The sequence below is a fragment of the Chiloscyllium plagiosum genome, unplaced genomic scaffold (genome assembly GCF_037043375.1).
Source record: "Chiloscyllium plagiosum isolate Xiang-an unplaced genomic scaffold, Cpla_swu_hap1 HiC_scaffold_15, whole genome shotgun sequence".
NCBI lineage: Eukaryota > Metazoa > Chordata > Chondrichthyes > Orectolobiformes > Hemiscylliidae > Chiloscyllium > Chiloscyllium plagiosum.
This window is the reverse complement of record NW_028270153.1, coordinates 23,817,919-23,840,929: the sequence shown is the minus strand read 5'-3', so window position 1 is coordinate 23,840,929 and position 23,011 is coordinate 23,817,919. Positions and strand designations below refer to the sequence as shown.

General features: G+C 42.8%; 1 protein-coding gene and 1 long non-coding RNA gene across 2 annotated transcripts; one reads left to right on the top strand and one right to left on the bottom strand.

The window, feature by feature from the left end:
• Positions 1–2,196: 2,196 nt before the first annotated feature.
• blcap (bladder cancer associated protein) lies at positions 2,197–3,829 on the bottom strand. The gene has a single exon (XM_043710613.2). It carries the CDS (start codon positions 3,551–3,553, stop codon positions 3,290–3,292), a length of 264 nt encoding a protein of 87 aa, XP_043566548.1. The 5' UTR covers positions 3,554–3,829; the 3' UTR covers positions 2,197–3,289.
• Positions 3,830–3,964: 135 nt separating this feature from the next.
• On the top strand, positions 3,965–18,893 carry LOC148147631 (uncharacterized). The gene is made up of 3 exons (XR_015759547.1): positions 3,965–4,243; positions 14,134–14,689; positions 17,750–18,893. It is a non-coding gene; the product is annotated as an uncharacterized LOC148147631 (long non-coding RNA).
• Positions 18,894–23,011: the final 4,118 nt, after the last annotated feature.

The window sequence follows — 23,011 nt, the reverse complement described above, 5'->3', positions numbered from 1 at the left end:
GCTGGCTAAGTTGTTCACACAGGTACAACCATGCAGAGCTCATACTGAAACTCAACATATTTCTAAGTAACAAATACAGAAGTTATTGCGAAAGCTCAGCAGATCCAGCAGCATCTGTGAAGAGAAATCAGAGTTAACGTTTTGGGTCCAGTGACGTTTCCTCAGAATAGTTCTTTGGTTTTTACATTTCTAAGTAAATTTAACTTTTGGGGACTTTCCAACAGACAATAGACCCAGATTTACATTTTTAAGAGGAATCTAAAATTTATTTTTGTCAAACACTCAGGAACCAATGGAATCCATAATGGTCTACATGACTGTCACACTTCTGGCCTAATACAGATGAATTATGCTTAGAAAATAAAACAGATTTGATTTGATAATTTCATGTGAATGGAGAGCATTTATAAGAAGCAACATGACTGAACTTTGTTTTACATGGCAGGGGATGGGCAAACTGGGTTGAACAGTTATAATGTGGAGACATGCCAAACTAGCTGTATTTATCTTTTCATGGACTAGCAATTAAAAAAATTATTGACTGAAGATGAAAGTTACTTTCTTGGTCAAATTTAATGAATTTCTTCAAGTGCTTCACCATCTGAGTGACAAGTAATATCATAAAAAGGATCCAATTGAGTTTTCACATTGCAAATCTGAAGGAAAAAAAAGTTGATTTCACCCAGAAATGTAGCCTTCCTTATTCAAATCATTAGAAGAAGGCTTGCAGTTATGTCAAGCTTTTCATATTAAAAATGCTTCTCAAGTTGATTTAAGTCAATGTAATACTTGAGATGTAGTCACTTTTCTAGAAAACACTGCACTCCAGCTGCACAAAATGACCTCTCTCAGTAGTTGATGTGATAGAAATCAGGTAATCCAACTTTATAATGACATTGGAGGATAAATATTGTTGAGAACACCGAGGATAACTTTGCTAAACTTTTATGAAATAGTGCTGTGGGAGGTATTTAGCTGTGTGGGCAGGTGGAGCTATTGGTATGACATTCACCCAAATTCAAAAAAGGAGCAAAACAATCAATCTTGAGAGCCGGCTCTGCTATTCACTAAGATAAATATCGAACTAATAAAGTTTCATTTGAAGGATAGCACCTTCCACAGCAAACTATTTCCTCAGTACTGCACTCAGTTTTTATGCTCAAGCCCTAGAATGGAAGTTGAATCCATTACCTTGCATTTCAGAGGAAAGCATGTGCCCAAGTTACGGCTATCACTAGGTATTAAAGGTCGACATTAAAAGTTTTGATGTTTGTCAAAAGGTCCAAATTTACTCAGATCCATAAGCTCTGAAGTAGCTTATTAACTGAGTTACCCTACCTCAGATGGGAAAAATTATGTAGCAGCAATGTTCAAACTAATTCACTTAAAAAGTCTTAATTAGGGCAGCACGGTGGCTCAGTGGTTAGCATTGCTGCCTCTCAGTCAGGGACCTGGGCTCGATTCCAGCCTCGAGTGACTGTCTGTGTCGAGTTTGCATATTTTCCCAGTGTCTGCGTGGGTTTCCTCCAGGTGCTTAGGTTTTCTCCCACAATCCAAAGATGTGCTGGTTAGGTAAATTGGCCATGCTAAATTGCCCATACTGTTAGGTTCATTAGTTAGGGATAAATATAGGATAAGGATTGGGTCTGGGTGGGTTACTCTTCAGAGGGTTGGTGTGGACTTGTTGGGCCAAAGGGCCTGTTTCCATACTGTAGGGAATCAAATCTAACCTAATCTTGGTTACACAATCACACCTTGCATGCTCAGAGGGAATGTATGTTACATAAAGATACTTTGTTCAGATGGCTCTTGTGGTGAGTTTAGATTGTCAACTTTCATTGTTTATCGTAACAGGAATAAAGAGTAATGACTTTGAAACAGATGAAAGAGGAAAAACGATGAAAGTGACACACTACATCTCATCAGGCTGCCTTCACCTGGAACAAAAAAGTAATCTAACTTCGAAACTCAAGTTAAGCAAACTGCCCAAGTACAGAAATTTTAAAAATGACATCAGAGTTGGCAAAAATGTGCTTGCTGATCAGAAGGTGATGTGATTACTGGGTTTAATTATCAGAAATTAGATGAGTTTTTGATCAAACCTGAGGCTAGGTGAACCTGAAACAAACTGAGTATAGCACATACCATACATTAAGAACACCTCAGACTTAGAAATCAGAAAAGAAACAGTTCAAATAATGCTGTAAACCCGTTTTATTCTCTGAAGCTCATTTTAAAAACATTTGGTGCTATAGACTGCATCATGCAACACGCTTGCACATCACAGACGCACATGGAAGTGCACTAGTGGGTTCAAACATGATCTAAAGAGTGAAGTGGAAATATCACAACTGAACAAAATTATCCTGCAATTTCTTTTACTCTATAATCATGAAAGAAAATATGGGCTTTGTGCTAGCACAAAGACAGACAATCAAAGTTTGACACCTGTATTACTAACAGTATTTGTAAAATTTTCAATACTTATGACTGGCATAAAATCTCAAACCCACTGTGCAAAAATAAACTAGATGATATGTAAACTGTGAAACATTTGCATATTTAATCACAACCTACACCAAAATCCCTGCATTTTTAAACACAAACTTGATACTATTTGAGCTAACAATTGTGCAAAAATAGCATCCTTCTCATCGAAAGACTAAGAAACAAATGAACACCCAATAAAATACATAGGTATGATGCCTAAATTAAACACAAACACTAAGACCTCCAATAAATGAAGTCATACACATTATTAGCCATAAGGTGTTTTCTAAGTCATCCTTAAGAACTTGAAAAGACAGGTGATAAACAGTAGGTCTTACAGAGGTTCATTATTTAAAGTTTGAAAGCCAATACCAAATCTTTCCACTATTCAGGCAATTGCAAAAGGCCACTTCTTCTGAGGGCTTGGAAAAAAACAAACAAAGTGGAAATACTGAACTTAGTTCCTGTAATCATACACAGCGCAGGCTCCAAATACAAATCCATGCAGCACTCCTACTTCACATCCGCGAGCACGTTATCCTTTTGCAATGGAAGGTGCCGTCTGCAGATGAAACCCCACTTCCACCAACGGTCTGGGTGCAAAAGGATGCACTGGGATCCAGAAGGAAAACGGGAAGAAACCCTTTCATTTAAGAAAAAAAGAGTAGTCGCATCCGCTTGACGGGAGGAAGGTCAAAGAGACGAAAGGGGCTGACAAATAAATTGAAGGGTGAATGAGAGACCATCGGAGGCTGAGTTGGCGGAGGTTGTCCGGGTGGAAGGCGGCGGCAGATTGGCACTAGGTGCCCACAATGTTGGGGTCGTGAGCGGAGTCCGGCAGCGGTGCTCCGCCGCAGTGGTAGAGGAAGCAGTTGCCCCAGCAGCTGTAGCAGATGAGAAAGAGGGCGGCCAGGAAGACCAGCGCGCAGATGGTGCAGGGTTTCCTCTCCAGCAGGAAGCTCAGCAGGTAGAAGCCCATGAACATGGAGTGGTTGAACCACAGGGCCGGGTTCAGGGGTTTGGGGATGAGCAGGACGGGCAGCAGCCACTGCAGACAGTACATGGCGGATGTGGGAGACGGTGGGCAAAGCGGGTTCACACCCACCCGGGGGGGGGGGGGGGGGAGGGGAGGGCAGGGCAGGTCAGGTCAGGCAGCAAATCCCGCAGCCACTCTCCTGCAGGCTCCGAGGCCGCGCCGAGTCTCCACGGCCACTGTAAGCTGCCCTCGCGCTCTCTGTCTGAGGCGGCTCTCCCTCAGGCCTCACGCTCGAAGGTGGCTGTCTCCCAGTGAGTCCACGCTCTCGGTCAGCCTCAAGGCCTCACCCTCCCTCTGTCTCTCACCGTGTGTCTCTGTCCCAGACGCTCCGGCCCCCTACTGCGCAGCCGCGTGTACACGGCAGGACCGGAGATAGGAGGCGGGTCAGCTCGCCCGCTTCCACCCGCCGTCTCGCGATAGCTCTGACGTTTCGCGTCCGAGTTCTGGTTTTTGACATTTTGTTTTTAAAAATTCTCCCGGGTTGTTTCCTGTGTATATTTTGTTCAAAGGTAAAAAGGGGTCACATCACACGAGCGTTTGGTTTAATTCCTACCGGCGCTCGTTGGTCGCCCCTGAACTTGGGGGCTTTGTGGCGGAAGAGGGACCATGGAAACGTGAGAGAGATGAAAGGCAAAGGGGGAAGGACGGAGTAGAAGGATGAAGGATTGTAGAGGGTCTAAGGTGGAGCGAGTTGGTGGAGATGAATAGGATTTGAAGGTGAGTAAGCGCCTAATTCCTGATGATGGGCTCTTGCCCGAAATTAGTTAAAACAATGACTGCAGATGCTGGAAACCAGACTCTGGATCAGTGGTGCTGGAAGAGCACAGCAGTTCAGGCAGCATCCGAGGAGCAGCGAAATCGACGTTTCGGGCAAAAGCCCTTCATCAGGAATAAAGGCAGTGAGCCTGAAGGGTGGAGAGATAAATGAGAGGAGGGTGGGGGTGGGGAGGAAGTAGCCTAGACTAAAATGGGTGAGTGGGGGAGGGGATGGAGGTGATAGGTCAGGGAGGAGAGGGTGGAGTGGATAGGTGGAAAAGGAGATAGGCAGATAGGACAAGTCTGGACAAGTCATGGGGACAGTGCTGAGCTGGAAGTTTGGAGGTGGGGGAAGGGGAAATGAGGAAACTGTTGAAGTCCACATTGATGCCCTGGGGTTGAAGTGTTCCGAGGCGGAAGATGAGGCGTTCTTCCTCCAGGGGTCTGGTGGTGAGGGAGTGGCGGTGAAGGAGGCCCAGGACCTCCATGTCCTCGGCAGAGTGGGAGGGGGAGTTGAAATGTTGGGCCACACGGCAGTGTGGTTGATTGGTGCGGGTGTCCCGGAGATGTTCCCTAAAGTGCTCTGCTAGGAGACGTCCAGTCTCCCCCATGTAGAGGAGACAGCATCGGGAGCAATGGATACAATAAATTATATTGGTGGATGTGCAGGTAAAACTTTGATGGATGTGGAAGGCTCCTTTAGGGCCTTGGATGGAGGTGAGGGAGGAGGTCTGGGCGCAGGTTTTGCAATTCCTGTGGTGACAGGGGAAGGTGCCAGGGTGGGAGGGTAGGTTGAAGGGGGGCGTGGACCTGACCAGGTAGTCACAGAGGGAACGGTCTTTGCGGAAGGCGGAAAGGGGTGGGGAGGGAAATATATCCCTGGTGGTGGGGTCTGTTTAAAGGTGGCGGAAATGTCGGCGGATGATTTGGTTTATGCGAAGGTTGGTAGGGTGGTAGGTGAGCACCAGGGGTGTTCTGTCCTTGTTACAGTTGGAGAGGTGGGGTCTGAGGGCGGAGGTGCGGGATGTGGATGAGATGCGTTGGAAGGCATCTTTAACCACATGGGAAGGGAAATTGCGATCTCTAAAGAAGGAGGCCATCTGGTGTGTTCTGTGGTGGAACTGGTCCTCCTGGGAGCAGATACAGCGGGGGCGGAGGAATTGGGAATACGGGATGGCATTTTTGCAGGAGGTAGGGTAGGAAGAGGTGTAATCCAGAGAGCTGTGGGAGTCGGTGGGTTTGTAAAAAATGTCGGTATCAAGTCGGTCGTCATTAATAGAGATGGAGAGGTCCAGGAAGGGGAGGGAGGTGTCAGAGATGGTCCAGATAAATTTAAGGTCAGGGTGGAAAGTGTTGGTGAAGTTGATGAATTGCTTAACCTCCTCGTGAGAGCACGAGGTGGTGCCAATGCAGTCATCAATGTCGCGGAGGAAGAGGTGGGGAGTTGTGCCGGTGTAATTATGGAAGATCGACTGTTCTACGTAGCCAACAAAGAGACAGGCATAGCTAGGGCCCATACGTGTGCCCATGGCTACCCCTTTGGTCTGGAGGAAGTGGGAGGATTCGAAGGAGAAATTGTTAAGGGTGAGGACCAGTTCAGCCAAACGAATGAGAGTGTCAGTGATTCTCCTACTCCTGGGATGCTGCCTGACCTGCTGAGCTTTTCCAGCACTCTTGATTCTGAAGGTAGTGGTGTAGAGAGAGAGAGAAATGGACTGATGAGTGGGGAAATGATTCAGGGAGGGGAAGTGCAGTTGATTCGTTGAGCGAACAGTTTAAGAGTGAGTGGGGTTTCTCAAGGAATGAGAGACATGGCAGGGTTTGGGGTAGTAAGGTGGCAAGGAAAGTGAGGATGGGGTCTAGGCAGGATGATGTGAAAGCTGATGGGTCACCAGTAAATGGCAAATAGGACAATCAACCTCCACAAAGACGAAACGAAGTCTGAGTAAATTAAAATCAACAATAAACAACAACAAAACAGTAGCCATGATCGCACCCTCCATTAAGTCACCTCTTCATCTTCTAAATTCCAGTGAATCTGAGTCCACATGAACAACACTGCACTTGTTCACTGAAGACTGGTAATTGTAGGTACAGGTGTTACTTAATAAGGCAGCTGGCATGTTAATCTTTATTGCTTAAAAGATTTGTATGCAGGAGTAGTGAAGTCTCATTTTAGTCATATAGAATCTTGGTTAGACCATCTTGGTTAAAACTAGATTGCAGTTTTGGTCTTTTTTAGCTTTGTGAGAATATTGTTGCCATATGTCGTGTGCAAAAATAGTCAAATCAGGTTTGTTCCTGGCGTGGCAGGACTGACCTATGAAGTGGGAATATATTCTCTAGAGGTCATAGTCATAGAGATATTCAGCTCTCAGACCCTTCGCTCCAACTTGTCCATGCTGACCCAATCTAGTCCCACCTGCCAGCACCTGGTCCATATCCCTCCAAACCCTTTCTATTAATTTACCCATTCAGATGTCTTTTAAATGTTGCAATCGTACTAGTCTCCGCCACTTCCTCTGGCAGCTCACTCCATACATGTACCACCTTCTGTGTGAAAAACCTGTTCCTTAGGTCGGTTTTATATCTTTTCCCTCGCAATCTAAACCTATGCCCTCTAGTTCTGGACTACCCCACCTCAGGGAAGAGACTTTGTCTATGTATCCTATGCATGCTCTTCATGATTTTATAAACCTCTATAAAGTCACCCCTCAGCCTCCTACGCTTCAGAGACAACAACCTCAGTCTATTCAACCTCTCCCTATAGGTCAAATCCTCCAACCCTGGCAACATTCTTGTCAATTGTTTCTGAACCCTTTCAAGTTTCACAACATCCTTCCGATAGGAAGGAGACCAGAATTGCATGCAATATTCCAAAAGTGGCCTAACCAATGTCCTGTACAGCAGCAACATGACCTCCCAACTCCTGTACTCAATACTCTGACCAATAAAGGAAAGCATACCAAACACTGCCTTCATTGTCTTATCTACCTGCGACTCCACTTTCAAATAGCAATGAACCTGCACTCCAAGGTCTCTGTTGAACAACACTCCCCTGGACCTTACCATTAAGTGTATAAGTCCTGCTAAGATTTGCTTTCCCAAAATGCAGCACCTCGCATTTATCTGAATTAAACTCCATCTGCCAGTTCTCAGCTCATTGGCCCATCTGATCAAGCTCCTGTAATCTGAGGTAACCTTCTTTGCTGTCCACTACACCTCCAATTTTGGTGTCATCTGCAAACTTACTAACTATATACCTCTTACATTCACATCCAAATCACTTATATAAATGACGAAAAGTAGTGGACTCAGCACCGATCCTTGTGGCACTCCACAGGTCACAGGTCTTCAGTCTGAAAAACAACCCTCCACCACCACTCTCTAAGAGGAAATTTCATTGAATACTTAAAGGAATAGACAAATAAGATGTTTCCCCAGTTGAATCAAGAACCAGTGACACAATTTCAAAATATGGAAGCCAGTTGCAATGAGATGAAAAATGGTTTTAACCAGAGTCTCAGTCATTGAGTATGTCTAAAGTTGATATTGACAGATGTCTAAATACCAATGAAGGCATTAAAATCGTTAATTGTCCATGATCGTATTGAGTGGCAAAACAGGCTTGAGAGGCTGAATAACTTACTTCTGTTTCTGCGTCACTAAAATGCACTTGACAGTCATGAGCTCAGTGCTCTAGTGCAGTTAGGTAAGCAATAATCGAGTGCCCGAAACGTCAATTCTCCTGTTCCCTGGATGCTGCCTGACCTGCTGCGCTGTTCCAGCAACACATTTTCAGCAATAATCGAGCATCATCCACTGAAATAACTCAGCAGAGGCCAGTATCCCACCACCCTTTATTTACACGTGGATAGTCCTTGACACTGATCCAGCTCCTCAGAGCCAACTCTTAGATTGAACAGGATCTTTGACATTCCTGTTCCTATCTGTCAGCCAGGGCTATCTGATTAAAGCCCCATACTCTACTATGTCCATCTGGCTGACCTCGTCACAATCACTACATCCCTCGTGCTCTATGTCCAAGGACATAGATCAATTCTTTTTGTTGCTCCTCCTGGGGCGTTTTAGTATAAGTCAGGTTCCTCCAACTCTGCCTTAGATACAGGCGGCATGTAAAGCATAGTAACTCACCTATTACTTATTGGAAGAAATTCATTCTGATTCAGGCAGCAAAGACGTCGAGGCAGCGACATTCACTGTGTCCATCTCAGATTTTGAGGTACCTTCAGTGCTTGACTGAGATGGATAAGCCACAGGTCTTTGAGGAGCTGGGCATGTTTTGATCCCGCCCTTTTTGCTAGTTTGCAGCTGTCATATGGACAACATGCTTGTTCACTACCGAACAGCCCAAATGGCCTCCTTCAAAGACCGCAATTTCCCCTCCAACATGGTCGACGATGCTCTCCACAGCATCGCTGCCACTTCCTGCACCTCAGCACTTGAACCCCCGTCCCTCCGTCCCTCCAATCGCCACCAGGACAGAACCCCACTGGTCCTCACCTTCCACCCCACCAACCTCCGGATACATCGTATCATCCTCCGTCATTTCCGCCACCTCCAAACAGACCCCACCACCAGGGATATATTTCCCTCCCCAACCCTATCAGCGTTCCGAAGAGACCACTCCCTCCACGACTCCCTCATCAGGTCCACACCCCCCAACAACCCAACCTCCACTCCCGATACCTTCCCCTACAACCACAAGAAGTGCAAAACGTGCGCCCACACCTCTCTCCAAGGCCCCAATGGATCCTTCCATATCCATCGCAAATTCACCTGCACCTCCACACATATCATTTACTGTATCCGCTGCACCCGATGTGGTCTCCTCTACATTGGGGAGACAGGCCGCCTACTTGCGGAACGTTTCAGGGAACACCTCTGGGACACCCGCACCAACCAACCCAACCGCCCCATGGCTGAACACTTAAACTTCCCCTCCCACTCCGCCAAGGACATGCAGGTCCTTGGCCTCCTCCATCGCCAGACCCTGGCCACACGACGCCTGGAGGAAGAGCACCTTATCTTCTGCCTAGGAACCCTCCAACCACACGGGATGAATGTAAATTTCTCCAGCTTCCTCATTTCCCCTCCCCCCACCTAATCTCAGTCCCAACCGCCGGATTCAGCACCGCCCTCTTGACCTACAATCTTCTTCCCGGCCTCTCCGCCCCGCCCCTTTTCCGGCCTATCACCCTCACCCTCGCCTCCTACCACCTATCGTATCCCAGCGCCCCCACCTTTTATCTCAGCCCACTTGGCACACCAGCCTCATTCCTGAAGAAGGGCTTATGCCCGAAACGTCGATTCGCCTGCTCCTCGGCTGCTGCCTGGCCTGCTGCACTTTTCCAGCACCACATTTTTCAACAACATGCTTGTTCAGACCATTGCACCTACCCGCACTTTATAGGTCACTGGAACTGACCTCTGGTCAACCATACATCTTACCCATGTAGGGCCATTCCCATGGTTCCTGCACCAAACTTTATCACCTGAAGAAAACTGTCTCTTTTGCTTAGTACAGTATTGTGTCCAGCATTAACATTGCTGATTTTGTTTCTCCCTCCTCCTAGCTCTGAGAAATTCAGATTTAACTTGGTGCTGATTTCGTATGAAAGTAGTGCCATACAGCACGATAGATGGTATCTTCAGTGTGAAAAATGGGAGTTCATCTACACAAAGACTTTTCTGTTGTTATCCTTTCCCAATACTGTCATAGAAAAAAACTATAGCAGGTAAATTGGTCAAGTCAAATAGATTTTGCCCTTTTTTTGCTTCCCCCAATGACTATTGTAAACCCTGAATAGCAGTAATGAACTTCAGGACTTGTCCAGTAGTGTTACTGAGCTATATTTAATGATGGACATTAAACTCTCCCATCCAGAATACTATATACTTTCAATTGACATTTATCAATGAGGAGTACTAATCCATTGGTTCAGAGTTGGTGGGGGGAGTGGGTGTTGGCAATCAGTACAATGTTTCGTTGGTGTTATGAACCCTCAAGACATCATTTCTGATGCTTACGTAATGCTACATGGTTTTCCCTTCTTTAGTCTTTGTAATGATTTGATACAACTTGCTCGGCCATTTCAAGAGCAACTAAGAATCAACCCCCCCACATTGTTATGGGTCTGGAGTCTAGACCAGACTAGTTAAGGATCGTGGATTTCCTTCCCGAAAGGGCATCAGTGAACCAAGTGGATTCTACATCAATAAACAATGTTACATAGCCATCATTAGTTTTTATTTGCAGATTTTATTGAATTCAAATTTCACCATCACCAGTAGCCTGGCTTTCTGGATTACAAGATCAGTGAAATTACCAGTTTATCTTGAATTGAATTGAATTAGTCTTTTATTGTCATGTGTGCTGAAAGGAATGCAGTGAAATGTTTGTAATATCATTGCTTTGGCGCCATCATAGACCATAAGACAGAGGAGTGGAAGTAAGGCCATTCGGCCCATCGAGTTCACTCCACCATTCAATCATGGCTGATGGGCATCTTAGGTAAAGGGTACCCAGGTACAGAATACTTAAGTATGTGTTACAGACTTGAAAGGATCATAAATAAAATTCAGCATAAGAATAAAGAATTTATCTTTTTTTAAAAAAAGTACTCAAATTTTAGTCTTTTTACCAAGTGTGTGCCACCACTGGGCCCTTCAGACCATCTGGGCCAAGTTTCTAGACCACACTGGTCTTCAAACCTCGAGGCCTCGCTTCCAGTCCCCAAGGGCCTCACTCCACTCTGGGACTCGCCACTTTGGCCTGGGATCACCTAGAGATTGCCTCTGGGACTTGCAGCCCCCACACTGTCCTGGCCTGGGACTCATGTCCAGGACTGTCTCTGAGACTAGTTGCCCTCACGCCGACCTCACCCGGGACTCGCCTCTGGGATTCACCAGCAATGACCTTTGGTCTCCTCCATTTGCCTCTGCATAAGTTTAATTTAAGAGTTTGAAAAAAAGAGAAAAAAAGGTGGAGTAGAGAAGCTCCAGCTGGAGCGTCTTACTTTACCACCATCTTGGGTTGCACTCACCTAAGTAAAAGAGTGGAAGGCAGAGGAATTTTGTTACTTACTAACGCCAAGAAAATAATAAAGATACTGTACAAAACACTGAATTAAAACACTGGTCAAAAGTTTATCTAAAGATGATTGTGTCCGGTAGGAAAAGAAAGATAATACATGTACTTTAAAATCCTTATAAACCTTGAGTTTTAAAAAAACAAATTCATTTGTAGCATGTGGGTGTCACTGACTTGCCAGCATTTCTTGACCATGCCAAGTTTCCCTTGAGAAGGTGGTGATGAGTTGCCTTCTTGAACTGCTGCAGTCAATATACTGTAGGTTGGCCCACAATGGAGGGGATTCCAGGATTTTGACCGAGCAACAGAAAAGGAACAGTGATGTATTTCTAAGTCAGGATGGTGAGTGACTTGGAGGAGAGTTTGCAGGTGGTGGTGTTCTAGGAGAAAGTGAGGACTGCAGATGCTGGAGTACCAGAGTTGAAAAATGTGGTGCTGGAAAAACACAGCAGGCCAGGCAGCATCCGAAGAGCAGGAGAATCGATGTTTCGGGCATAAGCCCTTCTTCAGGTGATGGTGTTCCCATATATCTGCAACCTTTGTCATTCTAGATGGAAGTGGTCGTGGATTTGGATGGTGCAGTCTAAGGATCACCACCAATGCATTGGTGGTGGAGGGAGTGGATGCTTGTGGATGTGGTGCCAATCAAACAAATTGCTGTGTCCTCAATGGTGTCAAGCTTCTTGAGTGTTGTTGGAGCTGCACCCATGCAGACAAGTTAGGAGTATTCAATCACGTTCCTGACTTGTGTCTTGTAGATGGCGGGCAGGCTTTGGGAATCCTGGAGGTGAGTTACTTGCAGCAATATTCCTAGCCTCTGACCTGCTCTTATAACCACTGTGTTTATGTGGTGAGTCTAGTTGAGTATCTGGTCAATGGTAACTGTAAGGATGTTGATAGTTGAGGATTCAGTGATGGTAACACAATTGAATATCAAGGGCAGTGGTTAGATTCGTCTCTTATTTGTGATGGTCATAGACTGGCATTTGTGTGATGCAAGTGCTACTTTCTACTTGTCAGCTGAAGCCTAGTTAGTGTCTAGATCCTGTTGCATTTGTACATGGGCTGCTTCTTTATCTGAGGAGTCATGAATGGTGCTCAACATTGTGCATTCATCAGAATATCCCCACTTCTGACTTTATGGAAGGGAGGTTATTGAAGCAGCTGAAGATGGTTAGGCTCGGACACTATCCTGAAGAACTCCTGCAGAGATGTCCTGGAACTGACACAATTGACTTCCAACAACAAACATCTTCCTACATGCCAGGTATGACTCCAATCAGCAGAGAGTTTGCCCTGATACCTATTGATTCCAGTTTTATTAGGGCTCCTTGATGCTCGACATTGTTGAATGTGCTCTTGATGTCAAGGGTTGTCATTCTCACCTCACCTCTGGAATTCAGCTCTTTTGTTCACATTTGAACCAAGGCTGTAATAAGGTCAGGAGCTGAGTGGCCCTGGCAGAACTCAAACTGGGCGTCACTGAGCAAGTTATTGCTGAGCCGATGCTGCTTGAAACCACCTCCGTCACTTTACTGATAATCCAAAGTATACTGATGGAGTGGCATTTGGCTCATTTTTAATTTTAATTTCAGTGTACAGGACACATTTGGGTAATTTTCCATTGTTGGGTAGTTGCCAGTGTTGTCGCTATACTGGAACAGCTTGGCTCGGGGAGTGACAAACTTTGGAGCACACATCTTCAGTATTCTGCCAGAATCATGTCAGGGCCCATAACCTTTACAGTATTCAGTGCCTCCAATTGTTGCTTAATATCATGTAGTGTGAAACAAACTGGCTGAAGACTGGTATCTGTGATGCTGGAGACCACGGAGGAGGCAGAGATGGATCATCCACTTGGCACTTGTGGCTGAAGGTAGCTGCAAATGTTTCAGCTTTATCTTTTGCGCTCTTGTGTTGAACTCTTCAATCATTGAGGATGGGGATATTTGTGGAGCTCCCTCCTCCATTGAGTTGTTTAATTGTCCACTGACTGACTACTAGTTGTGGTAGAACTGCAAAACGTAAATCTGATCCATTGGTTGTGGGATTACTTAGCTCTGTGTATACTTGCTGCTTATGCTGTTCGGCATGCAAGTAGGCCCATGTGGTAGCTTCACCAAGTTGATGCCATATAATTAGGTGTGCCTGGTGCTGCTCCTGGCATGTCCTCCTGCATGCTCTGCTCAAATTTAAACCTGAGATCATGGTTATTTTCTTGTTGTCATGCAGTCTCAGCAGTAGTGAATATTGCAGAGAACTTTGACTTCTAAGTTTCTCTCATCTCCAAATGGTGATTTATTTTAAGACGCTGAGAGAAACCTGGAAGAGAGAGAGAGAGAGATTCTTTATTTTTCTCTCCCTGTTGCTCTGCCAGTGCAGCTTCTTGAAATATAGTTTATTTATTATTCCTGTGTCTGACTTCATTATTTCTTCAGACTGAATAATATGTGAAACCTATTCATGAAGGTGTAAGTGAAATAGGATGTAAGTGAAATAAGAGTAATTCCAGAGCACACTGGTTCTTGTTTATTGATTGTTTCAACCTGTGGTCAGCTGATTGTTGTGACCATTTTAAGTTAGCTTTTCATTCCCTTTTTTTAAAAACCATTTTAGTTCATGAAGTTCCCAGGTATTGAAATCAGATGATGGAAATCAAAAAGTGATGGTACATATTTCACCACTATCAAAAGCATCCATCTCGTAATTCATCAAAAATCATTTTCTGCCTATTTAGAATCGGCCAATCCTCAATGTAGCTTCAAGAGAGACCATCAATCTAGAGCCAGCTCATCACTGTCAATGCTGCCTGCGCCATTTTCCTCTGCCACTGCTTTACCATTGTCTACATTGGACGGTCGCTGATCCTAATTTGCCATCTTTGCTGCTGGGCTGATACTCCTTCACTACCGTCTCTCCACTGCCTGCACTGAACCAACCAATATCAGCATTTCTCTCACTGCTGGATCCACTGCAATGATGTTACAATGATGCACCTTCACCACCGCCAGCACTGGACCAAACCAACAATGAAGTTGCCTATCCCCACCTTGCTGACGTAGGCCCAGCTCGAAGCAACTCGAGGTCTGTGTCCTGTGTCTGCTCTCGCCAGCAATGGTGTCCAAGCTCAGGTCAAGGGAAGTAAGTAAAGAAAAAAAGAAGTGAAAAGAAAGAGGTCAGAGTGGATGAACTTGGGCACAGGAGTCCCACTCTGCTGTCATCTTGGACTGGAACATCATGGATTACGATTAATGGCTGAGATTCAATCTTGTTAACCTTGTTAAAAACTCTAGGTAGGCAATATTGATCACATTTTGATACAATTCTCTTGGCAACTTCTGAAAAAAAAGAATTAAATTAGGAAGACAAGATTTCCTGTGTCTGAAATGCAGGGTTTCCCTGAAATGCCATTTTCTGTCAACTTGGTGTCATTGGTTGACTGATTAAGATTCTGTGAAATATCTTGATCTTTTTTAACAATGAAGGTGCGAGATATGGATTTTGAAAAAATAGACTGAAGACCATAATAAATCTAATGATTCTAATGTAATTTGATTATAAATGCTTTGTTATGTTGGAAAAACAGCACAAGACATTTTTGTTTCCATTGAACAATCAAAATAATAACATGATCCATGTATTTTAAAATTCAGAACAGCTCTGGAAGGATTGGATTTGATGTAGCTTTGATGCGAATAGACCATATCTGAGAACATTGGAGTATCTTGAATAACCACTTCAAATAGAATTCATTCTGAAATGTAAATGGAATATAGACATTTATATTTATGTGAAGGAGTACCAATTGTTGTAGTGCTGTAGAAATGCAAAATATCTCTGTTGATTTATCCTGCCACAGTTTAAAGCCATGCCATTTATTGTGCAGAAAAATATCTTATTAGCAATAGCCTAACTGGCTAACACCTTACTGTTCTTCAATAACAGTCAAACAGTTTTGATTTTGAGTATGCTGTCTGGGTAAATTTCTAAAAAGGTTGTCCACATATCAGAAGCCTGTTTTTAGAAACATTAATCGTGTTTAATACCTGTGAAAGTTTGAATGTCAGAGGACTATGGAAACTCAGTCATTGAGTATTTTCAAGACGGGAATTAATAGACCTCTGGATACTAATGGCAATAATGGATTTTTCAAAATCCATATCTTGCACGTTCACTGTTAAAAAATATCACAAGATATTTCACAGAAGCTTACAGTCAACAAATGAAAACAAGGATGGCACAGGAACATGGCATGATCTAGAATGGCAGAACAGGTTCAAAAGGTTGAATGGCCTAATTGTGTTCCTATGTTGAAGATATTGTCTTTCATGATTACAAAGATGCTCAGATATATGAGGAGAACATCAAGCAGAACTCTACTGTTTCGGACTAAATCTAATCAATTTAAGAAAATTTCTCACAGAAAATCTTAACTCCACCTCAAGCAGAGACTCTAACAGGTCTGTCCACCAACCATTAGATACAATACTCTTCTTTATCACTCTACATTATGAAATGGAATCACACATCTGATACTGCTGTATCATTTAGAAGTGAGGCCATTTCCATTTGCTATGTCATTAGCAACATTGGCATCAATTAGTTGACTAAGACAGATGTCCTGAAGTCTGCTGTTTAATGGGAATTGAAGCCACAATTAAAAGGTCCAATTGCCCTGATCCAGAATTTCCTCTGGTTGTAGATTTTCCAATGCTGTCAAGAGTTTCACTTTGCGCAGTGAAAATTGGGAGCATTGTATAACACACAGCAAATCCAATATCACCCATTTAATGCTGCCACACAACATTCAAATGACACCTGGAAGATCCAGAGTCTCTGGGGCTTGGCTCAACTGCAGTGGAATATCAATTCTGGTTACCAGTCTATTAAGGCACAGGCACCATTCAAACTCCCAGTGATTTTGGTCACTTGTATAGGAGCTGGACATCATGTTCGTGGTGTGGCAGGATGATATATAATGGCAGGAATTTCACAGTAGTAAACTGTAAACTGACCATTCCAGTCAGAGAAGATTGAAATTGCAATTTTAAAAAAAATCAAATGTAAAGTTGTGGCTTTATATGTCACATAAGTTCATTAAATCCATGTCTCCCTATGACACTATCAGAAACTTGAAAGATTCAGCACCACTTCTAGCAGACAGTAGGAAGGAAAAGAGGCAGATCCTTACAGAATCCAACCTTGAAAGTATTTCAGGCACCCTCACAAGGTTACTATTGTGATCCCCTTCCAGGCACAGGATTTTCAAGGCTAAAAAGTATATTGCATTGTTGTATAGCTTTCATAGTGTGGTAGTTACACATGAAAGGTCACTGATTCAAGGTCAAGTGGAAAATTTAAACATGAAATTTAGCTACGTACCATCCATATCTCAGTTGGCAGCAGCAGTATAGCCTTTGAGTCAGAGAGCCACCAGTTTCTTCATCCCCCCTCCCCCCACCTTGTCTCAGCCGAATCCCTCCAGCCCGGCACCGCCTTCCTGACCTGCAGTCTTCTTCTTGACCTCTCTGCCTCCATCCTACTCCGACCTATCACCCTCACCTTGACCTCTTTCCACCTATCACATTTCCAACGCCCCTCCTCCAAGTCCCTCCTCCCTACCTTTTTTCTTCTCCTGCTGAACACTCTCTGCTCATTCCTGAAGAAGGGCCTGTGCCCGAAACGTCGAATCTCCTGTTCCCTGGATGCTGCCTGACCTGCTGTGCTGTTCCAGCAATAAAGTTTCAACTAGCCTTTGAGTCATACTATTCTGGGTTCAAATTACACTTCAGCATGTATGCACAAAGACCCAGTTTGATAGTGCAGTACTGTCCACCGTTGGAAGTGCTCTCCTTAGATGAGAACTTAAACCAAAGGGTCATATTCTTTTTCAAAAGGTCCCACAGGTTGTTTGAAAGAGTAGAGGTCTTATCTCTAATATCCTGAGCAATATTTACGCCTAAATCAACAACATGAACAAACAGATTGACTGATCATTGTTGTTCAAAAGAGTTTGCTGTGCAGAAATTGACTGCCACCTTTCTTACAATACAACTATAACAACACTTAAAATGTGAGATTGGTTGTGGGATGATCTGAGGTTGTGAAAAGTACTATACTGCCTCTTTTCCTTCCTACTGTCTGCTAGAAGTGGTGCTGAATCTTTCAAGCTTCTGATAGTGTCATAGGGAGACATGGATTTAATGAACTTATATGACATATAAATGCAAGCCTCACTTCTGCTTTTCTTTCTTTTAACAGTGAACACACTACTAAATGAAAACAAGTAAGTACAAGAACTTATTAAAATATATCTAATGTATTATCTTTTAAATTCTGACCTTTTATTTCAGATGCCAATTCATCGAAAGAAATGACACTGACATGATACAATTCGATTTTACAAAATTGAGACATACCCCATTCTGCAGAAAGATTTCTCAGCATGCCACAAGGTGGTGTCAAAGACAAATATGCTATTTGCAAAAAGAGGAAATAGTTGCCCAGGTTTGATGATGTGTACAACTACTTAGAGGAAAGAAATTCTGAACAATAATGCAAAATTGAGAGTTAAATTTCAGAAGCCACTGTACCAACGAGCTATGAGATGCTGGGTTAATTTTTTATGAATAACCTGGTGTGGATTGCAGCCGTAATATTGAGTCAACGACCTGCACACTGAAAGTTTGCAAGATTTACTCCTGTGTTTCTAAGTTAGGCTTTGTGAGATTTTTTTTGTAATAAGGGATTGTGGTGCTGAGAAAAAGATTTATTTTCCTTCCCAATTTTCAGCCCCTAAGGAGAAATTCAGTGAGCATGTACTCAATGGAATACAAATCCAGTTCCTATAGTGGTAAAGCCCCATCACTTGACCCAGTTTCCATTCTAACAAGGCTCCACACTGGGAGTAGAGCTTTGCTGAGTTTCCCCTTTAATGTTAGAAATTCAAGACAAAGATTGATAGATATTTGGATTCTGAAGGAACCAAGGGATATGGCAATTGATCAGGAATGTGAAATTGATGTCAAAGGTGAACCATGAATACACTGAAGAGGCAGTGAGATGAACACTTGAAGAAAGTATTCAAATTTCGAACAGGTGGGATTAGACTACTTATTTCTGATTTAGCAGAGGCTGTTTTTTGTTCTAAGTCTGTTATGATAATGGTTTCTACCCTGAGGCTAGATATGTTTAACATGTGGAAAAGGTCCTAATCATCTCAACAATTTACAGGTTGAGTGCATTATAACTGTTTTTCTTCCCAGATTTAGTAACATTACAAAGGTCTAATTGCAGACTTTTGTCAGCACAAATTAAAAGTGGATACAAACTAATTTTATGGAAATGAAAGCTGTTATAACTCTGACAGGAGGAGGCTGCTGGTAATCAAACCCCACTACTCCATAAATTATATTGTAAATGTATTTTTGTATCTCCAGTATGTAAATTTATCTAACTTTTGTACTGCTATCCAGAATAAATGAAGTGTTCACTTGGCTTCTTTACTGAACTCAGAAATAACTCACTTATTTTAAGAGTCAAAAGGAGTGGTGCTGGAAAAGCACAGCAGGTCAGGCAGCATCCGAGGAACAGGCGAATTGTTTCGGGCATAGGCCCTTCATCAGGAATTCCTGATGAAGGGCTTATGCCCAAAACATCGACTCTCCTGCTTCTTGGATGCTGCCTGACCTGCTGTGCTTTTACAGCACCACACCTTTTAACACTGATCTCCAGCATCTGCGGTCCTCACTCCCTCCTCACTTACTTTAAGGACCATCTATGCTTTAAACAAGTGGCAAAACACTTAACAATCAAGCTATATTCAAAACTAAACTATATCCCTTTAATCCCAAAAACATACATTCATTTACAGACTCAATAATCAAAACAATGCAATGATTTGTTGATGCTGGTGTTGGACTGGGGTGTACAAAGTTAAAAATCACACAACACCAGGTGATAGTCCAACAGGTTTAATTGGAAGCACTAGCTTTTGGAGCGCTGCTCCTTCATCAGGTGGTTGTGATGAAGGAGCAGCACTTCGAAAGCTAGTGCTTCCAATTAAACCTGTTGAACTATAACCTGGTGTTGTGTGATTTTTAACTGAAACGATGCAAGGCAGCTCTACAGAGATATCATGTATTTGAAAAAAAATAGGCAAAAGGCGAACAACACCTCAATGAGTCAAGAGTATGAATTCGGAAGATAAAGTGTCTAACTTCTCTCAGTTTCTTTTTCATTTCCTGTCAAAAACATAAGACTGCTGACTGTGGTAAGATGATCTGAAATATCTGCACACCAGAGTTTAGATTCAATTGAGAAACCGTTTGGAAGCCTGATACTTGAGACTTGATTTTTATTTGCAAATACATCACTGAGGGAGCTTCCATCTGGTTTTACGTTATTTCTTACTAACAGAGAGCAAAATAAATATCCGCAAGTTTTCTGACCTCTTCTAGATCTGTGAAAATTTTGTACTGAGGTTGTTGCTAGGCAATGAATATCACTAGGACTAGGGCTTTCCCCATTCTATTTATGCAGTAGTTGATGGCTATAAAATCTACTGATTATCTTCTTTAAATGTTTATTAGATTCTTCTCTAAAAAATATTTCCTTTTCCAGTAGCAGCAGATAATCCATGGTTCCCTTTGACCATTTACTTTTCATTTTCAAGAATATTGTATGCAAGCCTGATCTCTCTCCTTTAGGAAGGATATTGTGAAACTTGAAAGGGTTCAGAAAAGATTTACAAGGATGTTGCCAGTGTTGGAGGATTTGAGTTATAGGGGGAGGCTGAATACGCTGGGGCTGTTTTCCCTGGAGTGTTGGAGGCTGAGGGCTGACCGTATGGAGGTTTATAAAATCATGAGAGGCATAGCAAGGGTAAATAGACAAGGTCGTTTCTTTGGAGGAGGGAGTCCAGAACTAGAGAGCATCGATTTAGGGTGAGTGGGGACAGATTTAAAAGGGACCTAAGGTGCAACCTTTTCACAGAGAGGGTGGTGCATGTATGGAATGAGCTGTCAGAAGGAGTGGTGGAGGCTGGTATAATTGCAATATTTAAAGGCCACCTGGATGGGTATATGAATGGGAAAGGTCTAGAGGGATATGGGCTGGGTGCTGGCAAGTGGAATTAAATTAATTTAGGATATCTGGTCGGCATGAACAAGTTACACCGAAGGGTCTGTTTCCATGCTGTACATCTCTATGACTCAATGACTCTAAATCACATGATATATACCATCTTCAATCTGGAAATGTTCAATCTGTTTTATATGCCAATTGCTAATATCCATACATATATTTGTACTCATAACAATGGACTGTGTGCCAATTCACTGGGTCACCTCACCTCCTTATGAACTATTGTATAACTTACTGTGATAGTACATGTTTTTCATTTGTTTCATATGAATATTCTTTCGCAAACCTATATTTAATAAATATGTTTATATTTCTGGAACTACCTGGAAAACTCCCTTCTGAAACAAAGTATTTCTGCGTAATATAAAACTTCCCTCAGTTACACCATGAAGACCAATAGTTGAGTTTTCTTTGCAAAGAAAATTATTGCCCATCACTTGTGCCAAAGAACTTCTACAGGATTAGCAGCATTAAGAGCATTTGGTGTAACAAGTAAACACTAGCACTTGACCCATACAAATATATGAGAAGAGAAAGATTTAAAAAAGACATGAGGGGCAACGTTTTACAGAGAGAATGGATCGTGTGTGGAATGAAATGCCAGTGAAAGTGATGGATGCAGGTACAATTACAACATTTTAAAAAAAAAATTTGGATAACTTCATGAAAAGGAAAGGTTTAGAGGGATATGGCCAAGCACAAGCTAATGGTGCTTGTTTAGTTTGGGAACATGATCAGCATGGACTAGTTGGATTGAAGGGTCTATTTCCATGCTGTATAACTCTATGTAACACGAGATTTAAGGACACAGGTGATCTGAAGATCATGAAACAAAGATTCTACATACTACTGGTGTCAGGTCTTTACAAAAATGAAGGGAAACTAAAGTTAACCTAGGAAAACAAAGTATATGCTTGGTGCTCTCTCTCACTGTCATCTTATACTACTAGAGGTCCTGTTGGACAGAGATGAAGCTATTGGTGCAGTGAAATAGCCAAATAATTACATAGCATGTTAGTAGAGGCAGGAACATACTGCAATTCAGAAAATTGTTACTAGTTTAAGGCAAATTGTCTCAGGTTTATCGACACATACAAAAGCTAGGTGCAAGGGACAATTAAAATGGAATAGTTCAGAATTCCAATCCTTTTCCAATCTGGTTTGGCTGACTGTGGTTTTAAATTGAAGATCTCAAGGATATTTGGCCTGAGCTGGTGGGATCCTCTTTAAATATGCAGATTGTTCTCTAATGACATCATAAGTTATTTTAATGAAAAATATTGTGTGCAATTCTGGTCTCTCTCTACAGAAAGAATGTTGTGAAATTTGAAAAGGTTCAGAAAGAAATTTACAAGGAAGTTGTCAGGGGTGGAGGTTTGAGCTATAGGGAGAGGCTGAATAAACTGGGACTGTTTCCCCTGGAGCGTCAGAGGCTGAGGGGTCAGCTTATAGAGGTTTATAAAATGATGAGGGGCATGAATGGGATGAATATCCAAAGTCTTTTCCCTGGGGTGGAGGATAGGGAAAGGGCATAAGTTTAGGGTGAGAGGGGAAAAATTTAAAAGTGACCTAACGAGCAACTTTGCACGCAGAAGGTGATGCATGTATGGAATGAGCTGCCAGAGGAAGTGGTGGAGGTTTAAAAGGCATCTGGATGGGTATATGAATAGAAGGGTTTAGAGGCATATGGGCCAAGTGCTAGCAAATGGGTCTAGATTAATTTCAGATATCTGGTCAGCATGGATGAGTTGAACCAAAGGGTCTGTTTCTGTGCTATGCATCTCTGACTCAGACCTGAGTGTATGAGCAATGGTTGCTTCATTAGCTGACTAACTGGTAAGAGGGAAGGGTAGCAAGTTTTAAATTTATTTTTGTTTAGTCTCCTTAATGGCCAAGAGAAACAAGAGAGACTGACTACAACCAGGAAACCATTAGCCTCTCTTCCCAGGCTTCCTTCACTATCACCTATCCCATTTCTCCAACTGTACCCTTGTCATTGCATCATCTGGCATTTTCCATCCAGGCAGGCTTATCTTTTACAGGGGACCATAAAGTATGTACCAGAGAGTTAAATATTTCTAAGAACTTTGGATTCAAATTTATAGTCTTCCCAGATAAACCCTCCTATTGCTGAAGAGACTTAACAGTCACTTATTATGCAACTCATTCCAATTTCAAAATCATTGGTATCTGGTAATGATTAGAGCAGGCTGCTAATCTAATAGTGGTCAAAGTTACATACATTAAAAAAAAGGAGTGTCAGGGGTTCTGCTCACACTAGGAGCTGGCTCTGCCTGGTTGGATAGTGTCATGTAATATTCACGTGTAAATATAGGGTGACTTGGTGACAGGATATCTGCCCTCATGGAGTTCTTACAAGTATCAGTTTACAATGTGACTTAATCCAGATTATCTGACCACAATGCTGAAGTTGGAGTTTTGAAAGCGGCCATTGAACAATATCAATCTAA